Consider the following 25,602-nt stretch of genomic DNA (forward strand, 5'->3'; position numbering starts at 1 on the left):
TGCACCCCATTGAATCAGAACGCTGCCACCCTGCTCTCCAGGTCCACCAGGCCTTGTCCCCCCCTCCTGGACAGGCAGGTACAGAACACCTCTTGGTAATGCTCTACTCTCCTCCCTCCTGGACAGACAGGTACAGAACACCTCTTGGTCCTGCTCTACTCTCCTCCCTCCTGGACAGACAGGTACAGAACACCTCTTGGTCCTGCTCTACTCTCCTCCCTCCTGGACAGACAGGTACAGAACACCTCTTGGTCCTGCTCTACTCTCCTCCCTCCTGGACAGACAGGTACAGAACACCTCTTGGTCCTGCTCTACTCTCCTCCCTCCTGGACAGACAGGTACAGAACACCTCTTGGTCCTGCTCTACTCTCCTCCCTCCTGGACAGGCAGGTACTGAACACCTCTTGGTCCTGCTCTACTCTCCTCCCTCCTGGACAGACAGGTACAGAACACCTCTTGGTCCTGCTCTACTCTCCCCCCTCCTGGACAGACAGGTACAGAACACCTCTTGGTCCTGCTCTACTCTCCTCCCTCCTGGACAGACAGGTACAGAACACCTCTTGGTCCTGCTCTACTCTCCTCCCTCCTGGACAGACAGGTACAGAACACCTCTTGGTCCTGCTCTACTCTCCTCCCTCCTGGACAGACAGGTACAGAACACCTCTTGGTCCTGCTCTACTCTCCTCCCTCCTGGACAGACAGGTACAGAACACCTTGTGTCATTTATAGCCTGGCACAGATAGTAAAACTACATTAAATACAACGTTAACTAGATATCATTTGTGTCATTTATAGCCTGGCACAGATAGTAAAACTACATTAAATACAACGTTAACTAGATATCATTTGTGTCATTTATAGCCTGGCACAGATAGTAAAACTACATTAAATACAACGTTATCTAGATATCATCACCACTTAACTTATGTGGAATTTAAAAGACACCGTTAACGTTACCGTTAGCTAGCTCACAACGTCTGTTACACTGTAACTTACCGGCAGCCTCAAATAAAAACGTATTGGTTAACAAAGCTTTGATTCTGACCAAAGTCTATAGTAGTGAAAAGTCTCTCTCTCTATTGTAACTTCCCACAAATTGCCATCATAGCTTATCTACATGAATGTGTCCTGTCAGAGTCTTTTCCTCTCCGTTAACCGTTAGCTAGCAGTCTCGAGCCACAGCTGACGTTGACCACAATGAGCTACAAGTAGGACTGACGTCACTAGCGGTGCAGCAGCCTCTGCAGCAGCAGCCTCCCCCGGGTCCTAGTGCCCGCCCGGTAACACGGTTAAGATGCGATGGAACGGTTGACGGGAAAACAACAAATCACAGAGAAAATATATTGACTGATATATTGAATTGTTTAGGGGGGCTTTAGCTTTGGCTTTAATAAATTCAGAAAATACTTGAAAACCAAAATAAAAAAGAATAGTAGCCCTCAGGAACCACTAAACTTTCACAGACCAACTTCTTCTTCTATGATATAATGGCGGTCCACAAACCAACGTTAAAGGTGCCTGGCGCCACCTACTGTGCTGGAGTGTGTCCAATCACGGTTTACACCATTTCTAAATCCACTCTAAAACCTTGTGAAGACTTACAGAAAACGTTTGACCTCTGTCATTGCCAACAAAGGGTATATAACAAAGTATTGAGATAAACTTTTGTTATTGACCAAATACTTATTTTCCACCATAATTTGCAAATAAATTCATAAAAAATCCTACAATGTGATTTTCTGGATTTTTTTTCTCATTTTGTCTGTCATAGTTGAAGTGTACCTGTGATGAAAATTACAGGCCTCTCTCATCTTTTTAAGTGGGAGAACTTGCACAATTGGTGGCTGACTAAATACTTTTTGCCCCATTGTAAATGCCGTCCCTTGTGCTCAGAGTCCCATTTCTTTTGCCACACATCTATCAAAATGGCTCTGATCTTACATTTGGCCTCACCTCTACCCAGTGGAACATTAATATCAATTATATCTTGTTTCAAAGCTCTTTTAGATAACTGGTCTACAATTTAATTTCCTTCCACACCTGAATGTGCTGGGACCCAGCAGAATCTCACTACTACACCCATTCTCTCAATTCTCCATAATAACATTAATACCTCCAATAGTATGGCAGCTGCTTGGCCTCCGACTACAAGGCACTACAGAGGGTAGTGCGAATGGCCCAGTACATCACTGGGGCCAAGCCTCCTGCCATCCAGGACCTCTATACCAGGCGGTGTCAGAGGAAGGCCCTAAAAATTGTCAAAGTCTCCAGCCACCCTAGTCATAGACTGTTCTCTCTGCTACTGCACGGCAAGAGGTACCGGAGCACCAAGTCTAGGTTCAAGAGGTACCTAAACAGCTTCTACCCCCAAGCCATAAGACTCCTGAACATCTAATCAAATGGCTACCCAGACTATTTGTATTGCCCCCCCCCCCCTCCCTCTTTTACACTGCTGCTACTCTCTGTTGTTATCATCTATGCATAGTCACTTTAATAACTCTACCTACATGTACATACTACCTCAACTAACCAGTGCCCCAGCACATTGACTCTGTACCGGTACCCCCTGTATATAGCCTCCACATTGACTCTGTACCGGTACACCCTGTATATAGCCTCCATATTGACTCTGTACCGGTACCCCCTGTATATAGCCTCCACATTGACTCTGTACCGGTACCCCCTGTATATAGCCTCCACATTGACTCTGTACCAGTACCCCCTGTATATAGCCTCCACATTGACTCTGTACCGGTACCCCCTGTATATAGTCTCCACATTGACTCTGTACCGGTACTCCCTGTATATAGCCTCCACATTGACTCTGTACCGGTACCCCCTGTATATAGCCTCCACATTGACTCTGTACCGGTACGCCCTGTATATAGTCTCACTATTGTTATTTTGCTGCTGCTCTTTAATACCTTGTTAATTTTATTTCTTATTCTTATCCGTATTTTTTTTAACTGCATTGTTGGTTAGGGGCTCTTAAGTAAGCATTTCACTGTAAGGTCTACACCTGCTGTATTCAGCATTTCACTGTTTGGTCTACACCTGTTGTATTCAGCATTTCACTGTGAGGTCTACTACACCTGTTGTATTCAGCATTTCACTGTAAGGTCTACACCTGTTGTATTCAGCATTTCACTGTTTGGTCTACACCTGTTGTATTCAGCATTTCACTGTGAGGTCTACACCTGTTGTATTCAGCATTTCACTGTGAGGTCTACTACACCTGTTGTATTCAGCATTTCACTGTGAGGTCTACACCTGTTGTATTCAGCATTTCACTGTAAGGTCTACTACACCTGTTGTATTCAGCATTTCACTGTGAGGTCTACTACACCTGTTGTATTCAGCATTTCACTGTAAGGTCTACACCTGTTGTATTCAGCATTTCACTGTTTGGTCTACACCTGTTGTATTCAGCATTTCACTGTGAGGTCTACACCTGTTGTATTCAGCATTTCACTGTAAGGTCTACTACACCTGTTGTATTCAGCATTTCACTGTAAGGTCTACACCTGTTGTATTCAGCATTTCACTGTAAAGTCTACACCTGTTGTATTCAGCATTTCACTGTAAGGTCTACACCTGTTGTATTCAGCATTTCACTGTAAGGTCTACACCTGTTGTATTCAGTATTTCACTGTTTGGTCTACACCTGTTGTATTCAGCATTTCACTGTGAGGTCTACACCTGTTGTATTCAGCATTTCACAGTAAGGTCTACTACACCTGTTGTATTCAGCATTTTCACTGTAAGGTCTACTACACCTGTTGTATTCAGCATTTCACTGCAAGGTCTACACCTGTTGTATTCAGCATTTCACTGTAAGGTCTACACCTGTTGTATTCAGCATTTCACTGTGAGGTCTACTACACCTGTTGTATTCAGCATTTCACTGTAAGGTCTACTACACCTGTTGTATTCAGCATTTTACAGTAAGGTCTACACCTGTTGTATTCGGTGCATGTGACAAATACAATTTGATTTGATTTAGTAGGTCACTCCTACTAGATTTACCAGATGATAAACTATTCAATACAGACAGAGAATATGAGCATACTGTAATTCTAACAGGTTGTACGTCCTCCACCCACTGGAGGGCAACTATTATCACCAACAGTTCAACTGAGGGTACTGACAGTTCATCTGTTAGTCTTCTACATATCTGCACATCAAATTCTGGAAGGTAAACGCCTGCTCCTGTGTGCCCACTATCTGGGTCCTTGGATCCATCTGGGAAAAGAGGTCAAAAAGCATAGTAACTTCTACCAATGTAATTATCAACCAGTTTCCCTTCATCACTGACTTCTGACCAATCTTTCCTTTTGTCTACCAGGGTTAGATCAACAACAGGATCTGGTGTAACCATGGAGGAACATCCCCTATCACCACAGAAGGGCCAACCTCCAACTCCCTCAAACCACTCTCATCAGCAAGCTTTCCAACTGTCCAACCAAAACCACTGCCTTGTCTACTAGTATATTCCCAACAGTCATCTAGAACAGTAGCAGTGGGATGCTCAACCTCACAGCCTTTCAACCCAATAAGCTAATGACAATTTATTATGCCGTATATCCAAAGGCATCTCACCTGCCTCCACTAGTAAGACACATACAGATGTTGGTTTAAATGCACCAATACATATCCTTAAAGCTATATACTGGATTCTGTCCAGCTTCTGAAGACAAGTCTTTGCTGCTGTTCCATAAACTATACACCTGTAATCAATTGTTGTCCTGATCAGAGCTCTATAAATATCCATCAACCATTGTCTGTCAGCACCCCATTCATAACCAGAGACCCACACAACCAACTACCACGAAAGTGATGGAATGAGAGAGAGAGAGACATCGTTACAACACTGTACATAAACATAATATAACCTTTCTTCTTCTTTGGAGTTTAACGATGGTTGGCATCCAATATGTTGCATTACCGCCCCCAACTGGACTATAATATAAATCTATTTTACTTTGTGATACAAAATGGGAAAAGGGGAAATTATAATAATACAAAGTAACACCATTCCAACTAACCCTACACTCATTAAAAACCCACTACCCCATTCCACTACTTTGACCCTATCTGCTCCTGCACCATGCCAACTAACCCTACACTCATTAAAAACCCACTACCCCATTCCACTACTTTGACCCTATCTGCTCCTGCACCATGCCAACTAACCCTACACTCATTAAAAACCCACTACCCCATTCCACTACTTTGACCCTATCTGCTCCTGCACCATGCCAACTAACCCTACACTCATTAAAAACCCACTACCCCATTCCACTACTTTGACCCTATCTGCTCCTGCACCATGCCAACTAACCCTACAGTCATTAAAAACCCACTACCCCATTCCACTACTTTGACCCTATCTGCTCCTGCACCATGCCAACTAACCCTACACTCATTAAAAACCCACTACCCCATTCCACTACTTTGACCCTATCTGCTCCTGCACCATGCCAACTAACCCTACACTCATTAAAAACCCACTACCCCATTCCACTACTTTGACCCTATCTGCTCCTGCACCATGCCAACTAACCCTACACTCATTAAAAACCCACTACCCCATTCCACTACTTTGACCCTATCTGCTCCTGCACCATGCCAACTAACCCTACACTCATTAAAAACCCACTACCCCATTCCACTACTTTGACCCTATCTGCTCCTGCACCATGACAACTTACTTACTTACTTACTTACTTACTTTATTGTCCCCATGGGGAAATTTTGTTGCAGTGTCATGTACACATTTAAAGTGGCGTTAAATACAAAACAAGATTGACAATACAACTTTCAATAACAGTCACGCACCAATAAAAAAAAAAATTATAGTAAGAAATAAGAAATTTAAAAAAATAAAACATTTAAAACATTTAAAACATTTAAAACAAAGACTAGCCTGCTGGCCTTAAAGGTCAATGGGAACATTTGCCCAAGCTATTTAAGAGGGATATCACACCTGGCACAAATGATTGTCTCGTTCTATTTTTCCTTGGTGTAACGGTCAACTAACCCTACACTCATTAAAAACCCACTACCCCATTCCACTACTTTGACCCTATCTGCTCCTGCACCATGCCAACTAACCCTACACTCATTAAAAACCCACTACCCCATTCCACTACTTTGACCCTATCTGCTCCTGCACCATGACAACTAACCCTACACTCATTAAAAACCCACTACCCCATTCCACTACTTTGACCCTATCTGCTCCTGCACCATGCCAACTAACCCTACACTCATTAAAAACCCACTACCCCATTCCACTACTTTGACCCTATCTGCTCCTGCACCATGCCAACGACCTGGGAGGACGGGACACCACCACTCAACACACCATGTAACTCTTCTGAAGTCAAATCTCGTATGACCAAATACTTCTCTGGTTCTGAACTCTTCACCACACCTTCTACCTCACTTAACTCTCCCTCATTCATTTCCATTTCACCTCCAGAACTCAGTCTGGTGCACGACTCACTCTGTTTGCACTTGAATTATAACATTAGAAATGTCTCTATTCTTTTGAAAATAAATGTTGAGTAATGTTCATTCATGATTGTTTAGTATCTACTTCACTTGCTTTGGCATAGTAAAGATATGTTTCCCATGCCAATAAAGATCTTTGAATAGAATAGAGAGAGAGAGAGCTCCATGTTAATGTATAGGGGACATGAGTCAGTCATGGTTACTCATGGTTATGTGATGAGGTAGCCCCGCCTGCTACTTCTAAATCAGTGTCGGTCCAATAGGGAATGTCCTCTTGGTGTAACGGTCAAGATGTTGGTTTCTCCCGCGGTAGACCTGGGTTCATATCCCGTCGTTTACATTAAACAGTCTATTCTCTGAAAGGGGTCAAGACAGCCTGTTCTCAACAGTGGGATTGGATAGGGGTCCCTCTCTCCCTCTCTCTGATTGGAGGAGAGAAGTGAAATGGTGTGTCTCCTCTGGTCAACAATACTCACCTTGAGAGACTTCACAGCTTTTTGGAGATTCTTCAGCTCCTTCTGTCTCTCCTGGAATCTCTGCTGGACCTTCTGCTGACTCATCCCCAGCTGCCTCTGTGGAGAATCACTCTTCAATGAGCTATCAAGCTTTATTAGTCCAGTAGATCAATAGTATAGTAATGTGACATAGGACCCATAGAGAGGAAGGTCTACAATCCTGAGGAAGTCCCTTTACAATATGATATTATGTTGCTATGTGAATGATTATAGTTTTTATGATGGGCCTACATGTATCAAGGGGTTGAGACTGAACTTTGGACTCATAAAAGGCCATTCAGAATGATAATAGTGTTGGACTTTAGAAAATGGTGATACATTTGGAGAATCTGGGTTAACATATCTATATAATCAAGGTTTGTGTTCATATTTGTGGATCCAATTCATTTGAATGATCTCATATTCAAACAGATTTAGTTCCTACTGTATCTTTAATTCTTTGTTTATCAGACAGTCACCAACAAGTTGTTCTGGTCTTACCTGTTTCTCAGTCCTCTCTGCTGCAGCTGACACTGTATCATGGCCTTTATGTTCATCCATTGTACACAGATAACAGATACACTGCTGATCGGTACGACAGTAAACCTCCAGCAGTTTGTCATGATGAGAGCAGATCTTCTCCTGTAGTTGTGCGGTGGCTTTGACCAGCTTGTGCTTCTTCAAAGCAGGAAATTCATAGTGAGGTTGGAGGTGAGTCTCACAGTAAGAGGCCAGACACACCAGACAGGACATGATGGCTTTCTGCTTTCTGGTCCCAGTGCAGAAATCACACGCCACATCTCCAGGTCCAGCATAGCACAGAGCAGGAGGGGGAGCAGCCTGGAGTCCTGTCTTCTTCAGTTTCTCCACCACCTCAGCCAACATGTTATTTTTCATCAGAGTTGGCCTTGGAGTGAAGGTATGTCTGCACTGAGGACAGCTATAGACCCCTTTCAGAACATCCTGATCCCAGCAGCCCTCAATACAGATTCTACAGTAATTGTGTCCACAGGGGATGGTGACTGGTTCCTTCAGTAGATCCAGACAGACAGAACAACAGAACTGGTCCTGGTCCAGCAGAACTCCCTGCTGAGCCATTTTGACTGTTGTTCACTCTCACACAGACAGACGACATAGAGACTCAGATACGTTTTGTTTCCACAGAAGTTTGTTTTTGGGAGGTATGGACTTTCTGGTTCTGCCAGATAGGTGAGTTTAGAGGGAGGGAAGGAGGGAGGGAGGGGTTAGAGGGAGGGAGAGAGAGAAAACTGCAGGCAACGTCGAGAAGGAGAGACATATTTTAGTTCCTAGGTTAGGACCCTTAATATTAAATATTAAATAGAGTGGTTAGAATATATAAAGGGTAAAAGTTGTGTATCATTTGATTTACACAACATGTCTACCACTTTGAAGATGCAAATAGTTTTTTATTGTGAAACAAACAAGAAATAAGAGAAAAAAACTATAAACTGGAGTGTGCATAACTATTCACCCCCCAAAGTCAATACTCTGTAGACCCACCTTTTGCTGCAATTACATCTGCAAGACCCTTGGGATATGTCTCTATGAGCTTGGCACATCTAGCCACTGGGATTTTTTCCCATGTTTCAAGGCAAAACTGCTCCAGCTCCTTCAAGTTGGATGGGTTCTGCTGGTGTACAGCAATCTTTAAGTCATACCACAGATTCTCAATTGGATTGAGGTCTGGGCTTTGACTAGGCCATTCCAAGACATTTAAATGTTTCTTCTTAAACCACTCGAGTGTTGCTTTAGCAGTATGCTTTGTGTCATTGTCCTGCTGGAAGGTGAACCTCCGTCCCAGTCTCACATCTCTGGAAGACTGAAACAGGTTTCCCTCAAGAAATGTCATGTATTTAGCACCATCCATCATTCCTTCAATTCTGACCAGTTTCCCAGTCCCTCCCAATAAAAAACATCCCCACAGCATGATGCTGCCACCACCATGCTTCACTGTGGGGATGGTGTTCTCGGGGTAATTAGAGGTGTTGGGTTTGTGCCAGACATAGCGTTTTCCTTGATGGCCAGATTGATCATGATGACCAGAGTACATTCTTCCATATGTTCGGGGAGTCTCCCACATGCCTTTTGGCAAACACCAAATGTGTTTGCTTATTTTATTTTTAAGCAATGGCATTTTTCTGGCCACTCTTCCGTAAAGCCCAGCTCTGTGAAGTGTACGGCTTAAAAGTGGTCCTATGGACAGATACTCCAATCTCCGCCGTGGAGCTTTGCAGCTCCTTCAGGGTTATCTTTGGTCTCTTTGTTGCTTCTCTGATTAATGCCCTCCTTGCCTGGTCCGTGAGTTTTGGTGGGCGGCCCTCTCTTGGCAGGTTTGTTGTGGTGCCATATTCTTTCAATTTCATAATAATGGATTTAATGGTGCTCCGTGGGGATCTTCAAAGTTTCTAATATTTTTTCATAACCCAACCCTGATCTGTACTTCTCCACTACTTTGTCCCTGACCTGTATGGAGAGCTCCTTGGTCTTCATTGTGCCGCTTGCTTGGTGGTGCCCCTTGCTTAGTGGTGTTGCAGACTCTGGGGCCTTTCAGAACAGGTGTATATACTGAGATCATGTGACAGATCATGTGACACTTAGATTGCCCACAGGTGGACTTTAATTTATTTATTTAACCTCTAATTCCTCCCAAACCCGGATCCGGGAGCACCCCCATCAGTAAAAAAGCTGACTAGCATAGCCTAGCATAAAGTCACGAGTAAATACTAGCATCTAAATATCATTAAATCACAAGTCCAAGACACCAGATGAAAGATACACATCTTGTGAATCCAGCCATCATTTCTGATTTTTAAAATGTTTTACAGGGAAGACACAATATGTAAATCTATTAGCTAACCACGTTAGCAAAAGACACCACTTTTTTTACTCCACCAGTTTTTTACTCCATCAGTAGCTATCACAAATTCGACCAAATAAAGATATAAATAGCCACTAACCAAGAAACAACTTCATCAGATGACAGTCTGATAACATATTTATTGTATAGCATATGTTTTGTTAGAAAAATTTGCATATTTCAGGTATAAATCATAGTTTACCATTGCAGCCACCATCACAACTCTCACCAAAGCGACTAGAATAACTACAGAGAGCAACGTGTATTACCTAATTACTCATCATAAAACATTTCTTAAAAATACACAGCGTACAGCAAATGAAAGACACAGATCTTGTAAATCCAGACAATATTTCAGATTTTCTAAGTGTTTTACAGCGAAAACACAATATAACGTTATATTAGCTTACCACAATAGCAAACATCACAACAGCATTGATTCAAGCCAAAAATAGCGATAACGTATAAACCACCAAAATATATTAATTTTTTCACTAACCTTCTCAGAATTCTTCAGATGACAGTCCTATAACATCATATTACACAATGCATATAGAGTTTGTTCGAAAATTTGCATATTTAGCGGCACAAATCGTGGTTATACAATGTGATTAGTGGCCAAAACTTCAAGCAATCTGTCCGGCGCCATCTTGGAGAGGCACCTATTCTAATCGAAAACTATTCATAAACTTGACTAAAAAATACAAGTTGGACAGCAAATGAAAGACAAATTAGTTCTTAATGCAATCGCTGTGTTAGATTTTTAAAATTAACGTTACTGCGCAATACAGCGTGCGCTAAAGCGAGACCGCACCATAATTCATGGCGGAATTATTATTTGACATTTGTCAACATAAGTACGAATTAACAGCATAAAGACTGCTTACTTTTAGCTGAGCTTCCATCAGAATCTTGGGCAAGGTGTCCTTTCTCCAGAACAATCGTCTTTTGGTTGAAAGATGTGCTCTTGTCCTGTCGAAATAGCCGCTAACGTTAGCCATGTGCAGGAGAGGTGTCCAACTCCTGATAGGGCGTCACAAAGAAATCCCAGAAAATCGCAATAAACTGCTATAAACTGCTATACGTCGGTTTAAATTAACTACCTTATGATGTCTTTAACAACTATAACGAATAAAAACATGACCGGAGATATAGAACTGCTAAAACGAAAGCTTTGCAGGACGCCATTGTGATGTCGCTCTTGCGCGAGGCGCACCGTTGAAAAGAACGGTACTTCCGTTCCACGGTCTTATATAGGGCCCCAGATTGCGCAATCCACTCCATTCAAATTCTCACCGCTTACTGACATCTAGAGGAAGACGTATGCAGTGCATGTAGCCCGATGGCTTACATGGGGACTTATAAACTGACCTCAGAACAGGGACCTCGATTTCTGAAATCTCACTCCCTGACAGGAAATGTGCTGCAGAATGAGTTCTGTTCCACTCAGAGAAATAATTCAAACGGTTTTAGAAACTAGAGATTGTTTTCTATCCAATAGTAATAATAATATGCATATTGTACGAGCAAGAATTGAGTACGAGGCAGTTTAATTTGGGAACGAAATTATTACAAAGTGCAAATAGCACCCCCTATTTTAATTACTTATGTGACTTCTGAAGGTAATTGGTTGCACCAGATCTTATTTAGGGGCTTCATAGCAAAGGGGGTGAATAAATATGCACCCACCACTTTTCCAGGTTTGATTTTTTTGATTTTTTTGAAACAAGTAATTTTTTTCATTTCACTATTTTGTGTTTGTCCATTACTTCAAATCGAAATAAAAATCCATTTAAATTACAGGTTGTAAGGCAACAAAATAGGAAAAACGCCAAGGGGGGTGAATACTTTTGCGAGGCACTGTATTACAGCGCTTTGGTCCACTATGCTTTATGCCATAAATAAACTGTTAAATACCCGGGAAAGACGTGAGTCTGAATGCATATGGGGACACTAAGATTCTATGACATTCATTGGCTGAGCTACAACCTTCTATTGCCGAGGAGACAAAAAATACACTTTGCTTGGAAAGTAATCTAATTATGTCGCTATCAGTTGATTGAGCTATTAACTTCCTGTAAAATAGAATATGTTTAAACCCAGTCAGCTTTTAGGGAAACACTTGTGACCGTCTCTAGTTGGGTTAAGCCACGGAAGTTAAAGCTTAAATATTACTGTATTGTTCTGCCCACTCTGTCTGGGGTGGAAAGGTAGGCCCACTCTGTCTGGGGTGGAAAGGTAGGCCCACTGTGTCTGGGGTGGAAAGGTAGGCCCACTCTGTCTGGGGTGGAAAGGTATACCCACTCTGTCTGGGGTGGAAAGGTAGGCCCAAAGATTCCTTTATGCCCTTCCAGACTCCCTCTGCCTACCCAAGGACGTCAGAGGACAAAAATCAGTTAACCACCTAACTGAGGAACTCAATTTAACCTTGAGCAATACCCTAGATGCAGTTGCACCCCTAAAAACTAAAAACATTTGTCATAAGAAACTAGCTCCCTGGTATACAGAAAATAACCGAGCTCTGAAGCAAGCTTCCAGAAAATTGAAACTGAAATGGCGCCACACCAAACTGGAGTCTTCCGACTAGCTTGGGAAGACAGTACCGTGCAGTATCGAAGAGCCCTCACTGCTGCTCGATCATCCTACTTTTCCAACTTAATTGAGGAAAATAAGAACAATCCAAAATTTATTTTGGATACTGTCGCAAAGCTAACTAAAAAGCAGCATTCCCCAAGAGAGGATGGCTTTCACTTCAGCAGTAATAAATTCATGAACTTCTTTGAGGAAAAAATCATGATCATTAGAAAGCAAATTACGGACTCCTCTTTAAATCTGCGTATATCTCCAAAGGTCAGTTGTCCTGAGTCTGCACAACTCTGCCAGGACCTAGAATCAAGAGAGACACTTAAGTGTTTTAGTACTATATCTCTTGACACAATGATGAAAATAATCATGGCCTCTAAACCTTCGAGCTGCATGCCGGACCCTATTACAACTAAACTACTGAAAGAGCTGCTGTCACGCCCCGGCCATAGAGAGGCTTTTATTCTCTATTTTGGTTAGGCCAGGGTGTGACTAGGGTGGGCATTCTAGTTTCTTTATTTCTATGTTTTCTATTTCTTAGTTTTTTGCCGAGTGTGGTTCCCAATCAGAGGCAGCTGTTTATCCTTGTCTCTGATTGGGGATCACTATAAGTTGTCATTCTCCTTTTGGTGTTTGTGGGATCTTGTTTTTTGTTAGCTCTGTGAAGCATGCAGAACGTAACGTTCGTTATTATTTTGTTGTTTTGTTTGGTGTTCTGAGTAAATAAAGAATCATGAACACGCTGCACCTTGGTCTCCTTTCGACGACAAACGTTACAGCTGCTTCCTGTGCTTGGCCCTCCTATGTTGAACATAAAATGGCTCTCTATCCACCGGATGTGTACCAAACTCACAAAAAGTGGCTTTTTCTCTTGAAAAATCCAAACCTTGACCCAGAAAATATAAAAAACTATTGGCCTATATCGAATCTTCCATTCCTCTCAAACATTTAAAAAAAAACTGTTGCACAGCAACTGACTGCCTTCCTGAAGATAAACAATGTATACGACATGCTTCAGTCTGGTTTTAGACCCCGTCATAGCACTGAGACTGCACTTGTGAAGGTGGAAAATGACCTTTTAATGGCGTCAGACCGAGGCTCTGCATCTGTTCTCATCCTCCTAGACCTTAGTGCTGCTTTTGATACCATTGATCACCACATTCTTTTGGAGAGATTGGAAACACAAATTGGTCTACACGGACAAGGTCTGGCCTGGTTTAGATCTTATCTGTCGGAAAGATATCAGTTTGTCTCTGTGAATGGTTTGTCCTCTGACAAATCAACTGTACATTTTGGTGTTCCTCAATGTTCCGTTCTAGAACCTCTATTGTTGTCACTATATATTTTACCTCTTGGGGATGTCATTCGAAAACATAATGTTAACTTTCACTGCTATGCGGATGACACACAGCTGTACATTTCAATGAAACATGGTGAAGCCCCAAAATTGCCCTTGCTAGAAGCCTGCGATTCAGACATAAGGAAGTGGAAGGCTGCAAACTTTCTACTTTTAAACTCGGACAAAACAGAGAAGCTTGTTCTAGGTCCCAGGAAACAAAGAGATCTTCTGTTGAATCTGACAATTAATCTTGATGGTTGTACAGTCGTCTCAAATAAAAATGTGAAGGACCTCGGCGTTACTCTGGACCCTGATCTCTCTTTTGACGAACATATCAAGAATGTTTCAAGGACAGCTTTTTTCAATCTACGTAACATTGCAAAACTCCGACACTTTCTGTCCAAAAATGATGCAGAAAAATGAATCCATGCATTTGTTACTTCTAGGTTTGTAACGGTATTCCTCCTCCTCTACAACCGAAGAGGAGGAGTAGTGATTCGACCAAGGCGCAGCGGGTTGTGATGACATAATTTTAATAAAACAAGACGGGAAAAACACGAAACGAAACCACTTGAAATAATTAACAAAATAACAAAACAAACGTAGACAAACCTGAACTATACGAACTTACATATAACACTAAGAACGCACGAACAGGGAAAAATAGACTACACAAAAGGAACGATGTACAAACAAACCGAACAGTCCCGTATGGTGCGACAAACACTGACACAGGAGACAACCACCCACAACGAACACTGTGAAACAACCTACCTAAATATGACTCTCAATTAGAGGAAACGCCAAACACCTGCCTCTAATTGAGAGCCATACCAGGCAACCCTTAAACCAACATAGAAACAGAAAACATAGAATGCCCACCCAAACTCACGTCCTGACCAACTAACACATACAACAAACTAACAGAAATAGGTCAGGAACGTGACATAACCCCCCCCTTAAGGTGCGAACTCCGGGCGCACCAGCACAAAGTTTAGGGGAGGGTCTGGGTGGGCATCTGACCACGGTGGTGGCTCAGGCTCAGGGCGAGGTCCCCACCCCACCATAGTCAATCCCAGCTTTCTTCTCCCCCTACGAATGACCACCCCTCTCTTCCACCCACCTAATATAGGCAACACAAAATAAAGGGACAGCTCCGGGACAAGGTAGCTCAGGACATAGAGGTAGGTGAGAATAGAGAGGTAGATAGAGAGGTAGCTCAGGATAGAGAGGTAGCTCAGGATAGAGGGGCAACTCCGGACTGAAAGGCAGCTCCGGACAGAGAGACAGCTCTGGACTGAGGGGCAGTTCTGGATTAATGGCCGCTCTGGGCTGAGGGGCAGCTCATGACTGGCTGACGGCTCTGGACGCTCATGGCTGGCTGACGGCTCTGGACGCTCATGGCTGGCTGACGGCTCTGGACGCTCATGGCTGGCTGACGGCTCTGGACGCTCATGGCTGGCTGACGGCTCTGGACGCTCATGGCTGGCTGACGGCTCTGGACGCTCATGGCTGGCTGACGGCTCTGGACGCTCATGGCTGGCTGACGGCTCTGGACGCTCATGGCTGGCTGACGGCTCTGGACGCTCATGGCTCGCTGACGGCTCTGGACGCTCATGGCTGGCTGACGGCTCTGGACGCTCATGGCTGGCTGACGGCTCTGGACGCTCATGGCTGGCTGACGGCTCTGGACGCTCATGGCTCGCTGACGGCTCTGGACGCTCATGGCTCGCTGACGGCTCTGGACGCTCATGGCTGGCTGACGGCTCTGGACGCTCATGGCTGGCTGGCGGCTCTGGCAGATCCTGTCTGGTTGGCGGCTCTGGCAGATCCTGACTGACGAATGGCTCTAGCGGCTCCTGACTGACTAACGGCTCTGACGGCTCGGGACAGACGGGCGGCTCTAATGGCTCGGGACAGACGGATGGCTCAGACGGCGCTGGGGAGACGGATGGCTCAGACGGCGCTGGGGAGACGGATGGCTCAGACGGCGCTGGGGAGACGGATGGCTCAGACGGCGCTGAGGAGACGGATGGCTCAGACGGCGCTGAGGAGACGGATGGCTCAGATGGCGCTGAGGAGACGGATGGCTCAGACGGCGCTGAGGAGACGGATGGCTCAGATGGCGCTGCGGAGACGGATGGCTCAGATGGCGCTGCGGAGACGGATGGCTCAGACTGATCCTGTCTAGCGGAAGGCTTTGGCTGCTCCTGTCTGGTGGAAGGCTCTAGCGGCTCCTGTCTGGCGGAAGGCTCTAGCGGCTCCTGTCTGGCGGAAGGCTCTGTAGGCTCATGGCAGACGGGCGGCTTTGCAGGCTCATGGCAGACGGGCGGCTTTGAAGGCTCAATACAGACGAGCAGTTCATGCGGCGCTTGGCAGACGGACAGTACAGGCGCCGTTGGGCAGACGGCAGACTCTGGCCGGCTGAGACGCACTGTAGGCCTGGTGCGTGGTGCCGGAACTGGAGGCACCGGACTGGAGACACGCACTTCAAGCCTAGTGCGGGGAGCAGGGACAGGGCACACTGACCTCTCGAAGCGCACTATAGGCCTGGTGCGTGGTACCGGCACTGGTGGCACCGGGCTGAGTGCACGCACATCAGGACGAGTACGGGGAGAAGGAACAGTGTGTACAGGGCTCTGGAGACGCACAGGTGGCTTAGTGCGTGGTGCCGGAACTGGAGGCACTGGACTGGAGACACGCACCATAGGGAGAGTGCGTGGAGGAGGAACAGGGCTCTGGAAACGCACTGGAAGCCTGGTGCGTGGTGTAGGCACTGGTGGTACTGGGCTGGGGCGGGGAGGTAGTGCGGAAATACCGGACCGTGCAAGCGTACTGGCTCCCTTGAGCATTGAGCCTGCCCAACCTTACCTGGTTGAATGCTCCCCGTCGCCCGCCCAGTGCGGGGAGGTGGAATAACCCGCACCGGGCTATGTAGGCGAACCGGGGACACCATGCGTAAAGCTGGTGCCATGTAAGCCGGCCCAAGGAGACGTACTGGTGGCCAGATATGTAGAGCCGGCTTCATGGCACTTGGCTCAATGCTCAATCTAGCCCTACCAGTGCGGGGAGATGGAATAACCCGCACTGGGCTATGCACACGTACAGGAGACACCGTGCGCTCTACTGCGTAACACGGTGTCTGCCCGTACTCCCGCTCTCCACGGTTAGCCTGGGAAGTGGGCGCAGGTCTCCTACCTGCCCTTGGCCCACTACCTCTTAGCCCCCCCCCAAGAAATTTTTGGGTAGTACTCACGGGCTTTTCGGGCTTCCGTGCTAGACGCGTCCCCTCATAACGCCGGTTCCCTTCTCCGGTTGCCTCTGCTCTCCTCAGTGCCTCCAGCTGTTCCCATGGGAGGCGATCCCTTCCAGCCAGGATCTCCTCCCATGTGTAGCAACCTTTACCGTCCAAAACATCCTCCCATGTCCATTCCTCCTTCTTGCGTTGTCCGTTAACCCGCTGCTTGATCCGGGTATGGTGGGTGGTTCTGTAACGGTATTCCTCCTCCTCTACAACCGAAGAGGAGGAGTAGTGATTCGACCAAGGCGCAGCGGGTTGTGATGACATAATTTTAATAAAACAAGACGGGAAAAACACGAAACGAAACCACTTGAAATAATTAACAAAATAACAAAACAAACGTAGACAAACCTGAACTATACGAACTTACATATAACACTAAGAACGCACGAACAGGGAAAAATAGACTACACAAAAGGAACGATGTACAAACAAACCGAACAGTCCCGTATGGTGCGACAAACACTGACACAGGAGACAACCACCCACAACGAACACTGTGAAACAACCTACCTAAATATGACTCTCAATTAGAGGAAACGCCAAACACCTGCCTCTAATTGAGAGCCATACCAGGCAACCCTTAAACCAACATAGAAACAGAAAACATAGAATGCCCACCCAAACTCACGTCCTGACCAACTAACACATACAACAAACTAACAGAAATAGGTCAGGAACGTGACAAGGTTAGACTACTGCAATGCTATACTTTCCGGCTACCCAGATAAAGCACTAAATAAACTTCAGTTAGTGCTAAACACGGCTGCTAGATTCCTGACTAGAACCAAAAAATGTGATCATATTACACCTGTGGTAGCCTCCCTACACTGGCTTCCTGTTAAGGCAAGGGCTGATTTCAAAGTTTTACTGCTAACCTACAAAGCATTACATGGGCTTGCCCCTACCGATCTTTCCGAGTTGGTCCTGCCGTACATACCTACACGTACGCTACGGTCACAAGACGCAGGCCTCCTAATTGTCCCGAGAATTTCTAAGCAAACAGCTGGAGGCTGCTTTCTCCTATAGAGCTCCATTATAATGGAATGGTCTGCTTTCACATGTGAGAGATGGAAACTCGGTCTCAACCTTTAAGTCTTTACTGAAGACTCATCTCTTCAGTGGGTCATATGATTGAGTGTAGTCTGGCCCAGGAGTGTGAAGGTGAACTGAAAGGCTCTGGAGCAACGAACCGCCCTTGCTGTCTCTGCCTGGCCGGTTCCCCTCTCTCCACTGGGATTCTCTGCCTCTAACCCTATTACAAGGGCTGATTCACTGGCTTACTGGTGCTCTTCCATGCCGTCCCTAGGACCCTTGAGTGGGTTGAGTCACTGACGTGATCTTCCTGTCTGGGTTGGCGCCCCCCCCTTGGGTTGTGACGTGGCGGAGATCTTTGTGGGCTATACTCGGCCTTGTCTAAGGATGGTAAGTTGGTGGTTGAAGTTATCACAATAGTGGTGTGGGGGCTGTGCTTTGGCAATGTGGGTAGGGTTATATCCTGCCTGTTTGGCCCTGTCCGGGGGTATCATCTGTATATTTAGTATATTTATAGTGTCTCCTGACCCCTCCTGTCTCAGCCTCCAGTAATTATGCTGCAGTAGTTTATGTGTCGGGGGGCTAGGGTCAGTCTGTTATATCTGGAGTACTTCTCCTCTTTTATCCGGTGTCCTTTGTGAATTTAAGTATGCTCTCTCTAATTCTCTCTTTCTTTCTTTTTTCTCTCTCTCTCGGAGGACCTGAGCCCTAGGACCATGCCTCAGGACTACCTGGCATGATGACTCCTTGCTGTCCCCAGTCCACCTGGCCGTGCTGCTGCTCCAGTATCAACTGTTCTGCCTGCGGCTGTGGAACCCTGACCTGTTCACCGTGCTACCTGTCCCAGACCTGCTGTTTTCAACTCTCTAGAGACCGCAGGAGCGGTAGAGATACTCTTAATGATCGGCTATGAAAAGCCAACTGACATTTACTCCTGAGGTGCTGACTTGTTGCACCCTCGACAACTACTGTGATTATTATTATTTGACCATGCTGGTCATTTATGAACATTTGAACATCTTGGCCATGTTCTGTTATAATCTCAATAAGCCAGAAGAGGACTGGCCACCCCTCATAGCCTGGTTCCTCTCTAGGTTTCCTAGCCACCGTGCTTCTACACCTGCATTGCATGCTGTTTGGGGTTTTAGGCTGGGTTTCTGTACAGCACTTTGAGATATCAGCTGATGTAAGAAGGGCTTTATAAATACATTTGATTTGATTTGATATCTTCTTCCTCCCATCCTTACTGGGATTTATATTTAGCAGATGCTCTTATCCAGAGACTTACAGGAGCAATTAGGGTTAAGTTCCTTGCTCAAGGGCACACCGGCAGATGTTTCACCTTGTGGGCTGATTTATAGTAGAGGTTAGGTTAGTCAGATAAATCATTGATGTGACTGAGGGGGAGTAGAGATTATTTACCTGAAATATTTCCCCTGAGGGGCAAGAAGGTATGTAACACAGATAAGAGGAGAGATGTCTTCCACTGTTCTGTTCTCACCACAACCTGCTCTTCCACATTCTCACACACATTCCTCACTGCTGCAGACCTTAGCCTGAGTCCATTCTCACACACATTCCTCACTGCTGCAGACCTTAGCCTGAGTCCCAGTCTATTTGTTTCATCATGCCAACTCCTTGTCACTCATGGTGATGCCAAATGATTGGCTTGACAACGACAGCAATAGAGTTGGCAAGAACACAAATCTATGACCAGGCTACAGACACCTAGGATTATTCCTGTAGTCAACTCACACTGCACCACTAACACACACACTAACCCACTACCTGTATGTCCCCTCTGTCTAGGATCAGTAACCCACACTAACCCACTACCTGTATGTCTCCTCTGTCTAGGATCAGTAACCCACACTAACCCACTACCTGTATGTCCCCTCTGTCTAGGATCAGTAACCCACACTAACCCACTACCTGTATGTCTCCTCTGTCTAGGATCAGTAACACACACTAACCCACTACCTCTATGTCCACTTTGTCTAGGATCAGTAACCCACACTAACCCACTACCTGTATGTCTCCTCTGTCTAGGATCAGTAACACACACTAACCCACTACCTGTATGTCTCCTCTGTCTAGGATCAGTAACCCACACTAACCCACTACCTGTATGTCCCCTCTGTCTAGGATCAGTAACACACACTAACCCACTACCTCTATGTCCACTTTGTCTAGGATCACTAACACACACTAACCCACTACCTGTATGTCTCCTCTGTCTAGGATCAGTAACCCACACTAACCCACTACCTGTATGTCCCCTCTGTCTAGGATCAGTAACCCACTACCTGTATGTCTCCTCTGTCTAGGATCAGTAACACACACTAACCCACTACCTGTATGTCTCCTCTGTCTAGGATCAGTAACCCACACTAACCCACTACCTGTATGTCTCCTCTGTCTAGGATCAGTAACCCACACTAACCCACTACCTGTATGTCTCCTCTGTCTAGGATCAGTAACCCACACTAACCCACTACCTGTATGTCCCCTCTGTCTAGGATCAGTAACACACACTAACCCACTACCTCTATGTCCACTTTGTCTAGGATCACTAACACACACTAACCCACTACCTGTATGTCTCCTCTGTCTAGGATCAGTAACCCACACTAACCCACTACCTGTATGTCCCCTCTGTCTAGGATCAGTAACCCACTACCTGTATGTCTCCTCTGTCTAGGATCAGTAACACACACTAACCCACTACCTGTATGTCTCCTCTGTCTAGGATCAGTAACCCACACTAACCCACTACCTGTATGTCTCCTCTGTCTAGGATCAGTAACCCACACTAACCCACTACCTGTATGTCTCCTCTGTCTAGGATCAGTAACCCACACTAACCCACTACCTGTATGTCCCCTCTGTCTAGGATCAGTAACACACTACCTGTATGTCTCCTCTGTCTAGGATCAGTAACACACACTAACCCACTACCTGTATGTCTCCTCTGTCTAGGATCAGTAACCCACTACCTGAATGTCCCCTCTGTCTAGGATCAGTAACACACACTAACCCAGTACCTGTATGTCTCCTCTGTCTAGGATCACTAACCCACACTAACCCACTACCTGTATGTCCCCTCTGTCTAGGATCAGTAACACACACTAACCCACTACCTGTATGTCTCCTCTGTCTAGGATCAGTAACCCACACTAACCCACTACCTGTATGTCTCCTCTGTCTAGGATCAGTAACACACACTAGCCCACTACCTGTATGTCTCCTCTGTCTAGGATCAGTAACACACACTAACCCACTACCTGTATGTCTCCTCTGTCTAGGATCAGTAACACACACTAACCCACTACCTGTATGTCTCCTCTGTCTAGGATCAGTAACACACACTAGCCCACTACCTGTATGTCTCCTCTGTCTAGGATCAGTAACACACACTAACCCACTACCTGTATGTCTCCTCTGTCTAGGATCAGTAACACACACTAACCCACTACCTGTATGTCTCCTCTGTCTAGGATCAGTAACCCACTACCTGTATGTCCCCTCTGTCTAGGATCAGTAACCCACACTAACCCACTACCTGTATGTCTCCTCTGTCTAGGATCAGTAACCCACACTAACCCACTACCTGTATGTCCCCTCTGTCTAGGATCAGTAACACACTACCTGTATGTCTCCTCTGTCTAGGATCAGTAACACACACTAACCCACTACCTGTATGTCTCCTCTGTCTAGGATCAGTAACCCACTACCTGAATGTCCCCTCTGTCTAGGATCAGTAACCCACACTAACCCAGTACCTGTATGTCTCCTCTGTCTAGGATCAGTAACACACACTAACCCACTACCTGTATGTCTCCTCTGTCTAGGATCAGTAACCCACACTAACCCACTACCTGTATGTCCCCTCTGTCTAGGATCAGTAACACACACTAGCCCACTACCTGTATGTCTCCTCTGTCTAGGATCAGTAACACACACTAACCCACTACCTGTATGTCTCCTCTGTCTAGGATCAGTAACACACACTAACCCACTACCTGTATGTCTCCTCTGTCTAGGATCAGTAACACACACTAACCCACTACCTGTATGTCTCCTCTGTCTAGGATCAGTAACCCACTACCTGTATGTCCCCTCTGTCTAGGATCAGTAACCCACACTAACCCACTACCTGTATGTCCCCTCTGTCTAGGATCAGTAACCCACACTAACCCACTACCTGTATGTCCTCTCTGTCTAGGATCAGTAACCCACACTAACCCACTACCTGTATGTCCCCTCTGTCTAGGATCAGTAACCCACACTAACCCACTACCTGTATGTCTCCTCTGTCTAGGATCAGTAACCCACACTAACCCACTACCTGTATGTCTCCTCTGTCTAGGATCAGTAACCCACACTAACCCTCTACCTGTATGTCTCCTCTGTCAATCTGTTTTCTATTTAGAGAATTATCTACTGTTATGAACTTGTATGTTTCTACTGATACAAATTGTCTTTGTGTAACTCAGTAATGCGGTTAAGAGCAGTTTGGGTGTGACCACAGTAAGTGACATATCCTGTTTGTTGGTATCTGCAAAGGACACAGCTAGGTGGAGAAATGTCAGAGAACAGAAACCAGCTGGAGCAGCAGCACCTAAATATCAGCAGAGAAGAGTACAGACACAGGCAGTTATCACTTGTCTGCACTCTATGCCTCCACCCATGTCTTCACACAGCAGCACCTAAATATCAGCAGAGAAGAGTACAGACACAGGCACTTATCACTTGTCTGCACTCTATGCCTCCACCCATGTCTTCACACAGCTGCTAACTGCCATGTAGACAAAGAGGTTGTCCTTTTCTATAAAAGATGAGACCCAACCCTGTTTTTTGGGCTTTAGACTCTGCACTGTTGAGTGATTGTCAACTGATCCAGATTTGAAAATCTGATAATAAAGTTGCTGTTTGAAGAATCAACCGTCTCTCTCCCTATTGGTTAGGATTTCCATGACAGGGCTCCTGAGTGGTCGGTGTTCTAAGGCACTGCATCGTACTGCTAGCTGTGCCACTAGAGATCCTGGTTTGAGTCCAAGCTCTGTTGCAACCCGCCTCGACCGCGAGACCCTTGGGGCGGTGCACAATTGGTCCAGCGCCGTCCGGGTTAGGGGAGGGTTTGGCTGGCAGGGATGTTCTTGTCCCATCGCGCATTAGTGACTCCTGTGGCGGGCCGGGCGCACGCTGACACGGTCACCAGGTGTACGATGTTTCCTCTAACACATTGGTGCGGCTGGCTTCCGGGTTAAGAGGGTATTGTGTCAAGAAGCAGTGCGGCTTGGTTGGGTTGTGTTTCGAAGGACGTACGGACTCGGGAGAGGCGAAGGTTGAGAGCCGTGCGTCCTCCGAAACAGAACCCAACCAAGCCGCACTGCTTCTTGAGGGAGGTTCAGCGATGGGACAAGACTGTAACTACCAATTGGATACCATGAGACTGTAACTACCAATTGGAAACCACGAAATTTGGGCAAAAAAGGGGTAAAATAAATAACTGAATAAAACAATAAATATTAATTCCCATGACAATAGTCATCCTGCTGTCTCTACCTCTCTGGTGGGTTGTAGTACAGACACACAGTACATTAATAGATACAGGACTGTGTGGTGGTAACCCTGTAGTCATCCTGCTGTCTCTCTGGTGGGTTGTAGTACAGACACACAGTACATTAATAGATACAGGACTGTGTGGTGGTAACCCTGTAGTCATCCTGCTGTCTCTACCTCTCTGGTGGGTTGTAGTACAGACACACAGTACATTAATATCTTCTTCTGGCTGCCCGATGTCGGTACAAGTGCAGGGCGCGAAATTCAAAATATATTTTTTAGAAATATTTAACTTTCACACATTAACAAGTCCAATACAGCAAATGAAAGATAAAAATCTTGTGAATCCAGCCACATGTCCGATTTTTAAAATGTTTTACAGCGAAAACACCACGTTTATTTATGTTAGCTCACCACCAAATACAAAAAAGCACAGACATTTTTCACAGCACAGTTAGCTTGCACAAAACCAACCAAACTAACCAAGAAACATCTTCATCAGATGACAGTCTTATAACATGTTCCACAATAAATCTATGTTTTGTTCGAAAAATGTGCATATTTGAGGTATAAATCAGTTTTACATTGCAGCTACCATCACAGCTACCATCAGAAATAGCACCGAAACAGCCAGAGTAATTATAGAGACCAACGTGAAATACCTAAATACTCATCATAAAACATTTCTGAAAATAACATAGTGTACAGCAAATGAAAGACAAACATCTTGTGAATCCAGCCAATATTTCCGATTTTTTTAAGTGTTTTATAGCGAAAACACAATATAGCATTATATTAGCTTACCACAATAGCCAGAAACACAACCCATTTACCAGCAGCAAAAGTTAGCGATCGTAACAAACCAGCAAAAGATATATAATTTTTCACTAACCTTGATAAGCTTCATCAGATGACAGTACTATAACATCAGGTTATACAATACACTTATGTTTTGTTCGAAAATGTGCATATTTACACCAGTCCACTGGTGTGGACTATAGAGTCATGGGTACTACCCTTCTATCTGTCTCTAGGGGCCAGGAGACTGGTGTGGACTATAGAGTCATGGTTACTACCCCTTCTATCTATCTCTAGGGGCCAAGAGACTGGTGTGGACTATAGAGTCATGGTTGCTACCCCTTCTTTCTGTCTCTAGGGGCCAGCAGACTGGTGAGGACTATAGAGTCATGGTTCCTACCCCTTCTATCTATCTCTGGGTGCCAGGAGACTGGTGTGTGGACTATAGAGTCATGGTTACTACCCTTGTATAAATCTCTAAGTGCCAGGAGACTGGTGTGGACTATAGAGTCATGGTTACTACCCTTCTATCTGTCTCTAAGGGGCCAGGAGACTGGTGTGGACTACCGAGTCATGGTTACTACCCCTTCTACCTATCTCTAGGGGCCAGGAGACTGGTGAGGACTATAGAGTCATGGTTACTACCCCCTTCTATCTGTCTCTGGGGGCCAGGAGACTGATGTGGACTATAGAGTCATGGTTACTACCCTTCTATCTGTCTCTAGGGGCCAGGAGACTGGTGTGGACTATAGAGTCATGGTTACTACCCCTTTTATCTGTCTCTAGGGGCCAGGAGACTGGTGAGGACTATAGAGTCATGGTTACTACCCCTTCTATCTATCTCTAGGGGCCAGGAGACTGATGTGGACTATAGAGTCATGGTTACTACCCTTCTATCTGTCTCTAGGGGCCAGGAGACTGGTGTGGACTATAGAGTCATGGTTACTACCCCTTCTATCTGTCTCTAGGGGCCAGGAGACTGGTGAGGACTATAGAGTCATGGTTACTACCCCTTCTATCTGTCTCTAGGGGCCAGGAGACTGGTGTGGACTATAGAGTCATGGTTACTACCCTTCTATCTGTCTCTAGGGGC

The 25,602-nt window shown here is 45.5% G+C and overlaps 2 protein-coding genes across 4 annotated transcripts in view; one reads left to right on the forward strand and one right to left on the reverse strand.

Annotated features, from left to right (window-relative positions):
* LOC120035716 (tripartite motif-containing protein 16-like) overlaps positions 1-8,147 on the reverse strand; it is a 213,964-nt gene extending 205,817 nt beyond the window's left edge. Inside the window, exons 1-2 of one of the 2 annotated variants that reach the window (XR_005474262.1) lie at positions 7,512-8,147; positions 6,993-7,088 (exon numbers count right to left, since the gene is read on the reverse strand). Coding sequence is in view for 1 of the 2 variants with exons in the window: in XM_038982282.1 (XP_038838210.1) it covers positions 6,993-7,088; positions 7,512-8,108 (693 nt within the window). In the remaining variant the exon portion in view is untranslated. The remainder of the gene's footprint in view (positions 1-6,992; positions 7,089-7,511) is intronic. The other variant, XM_038982282.1, reaches the window with a different exon arrangement.
* LOC120035714 overlaps positions 1-25,602 on the forward strand; it is a 359,237-nt gene that overhangs the window by 230,972 nt on the left and 102,663 nt on the right. The gene's annotated exons all lie outside the window — the stretch shown is intronic.

This window comes from Salvelinus namaycush, unplaced genomic scaffold, assembly GCF_016432855.1.
Source record: "Salvelinus namaycush isolate Seneca unplaced genomic scaffold, SaNama_1.0 Scaffold11, whole genome shotgun sequence".
NCBI classification, from domain to species: Eukaryota; Metazoa; Chordata; class Actinopteri; order Salmoniformes; family Salmonidae; genus Salvelinus; species Salvelinus namaycush.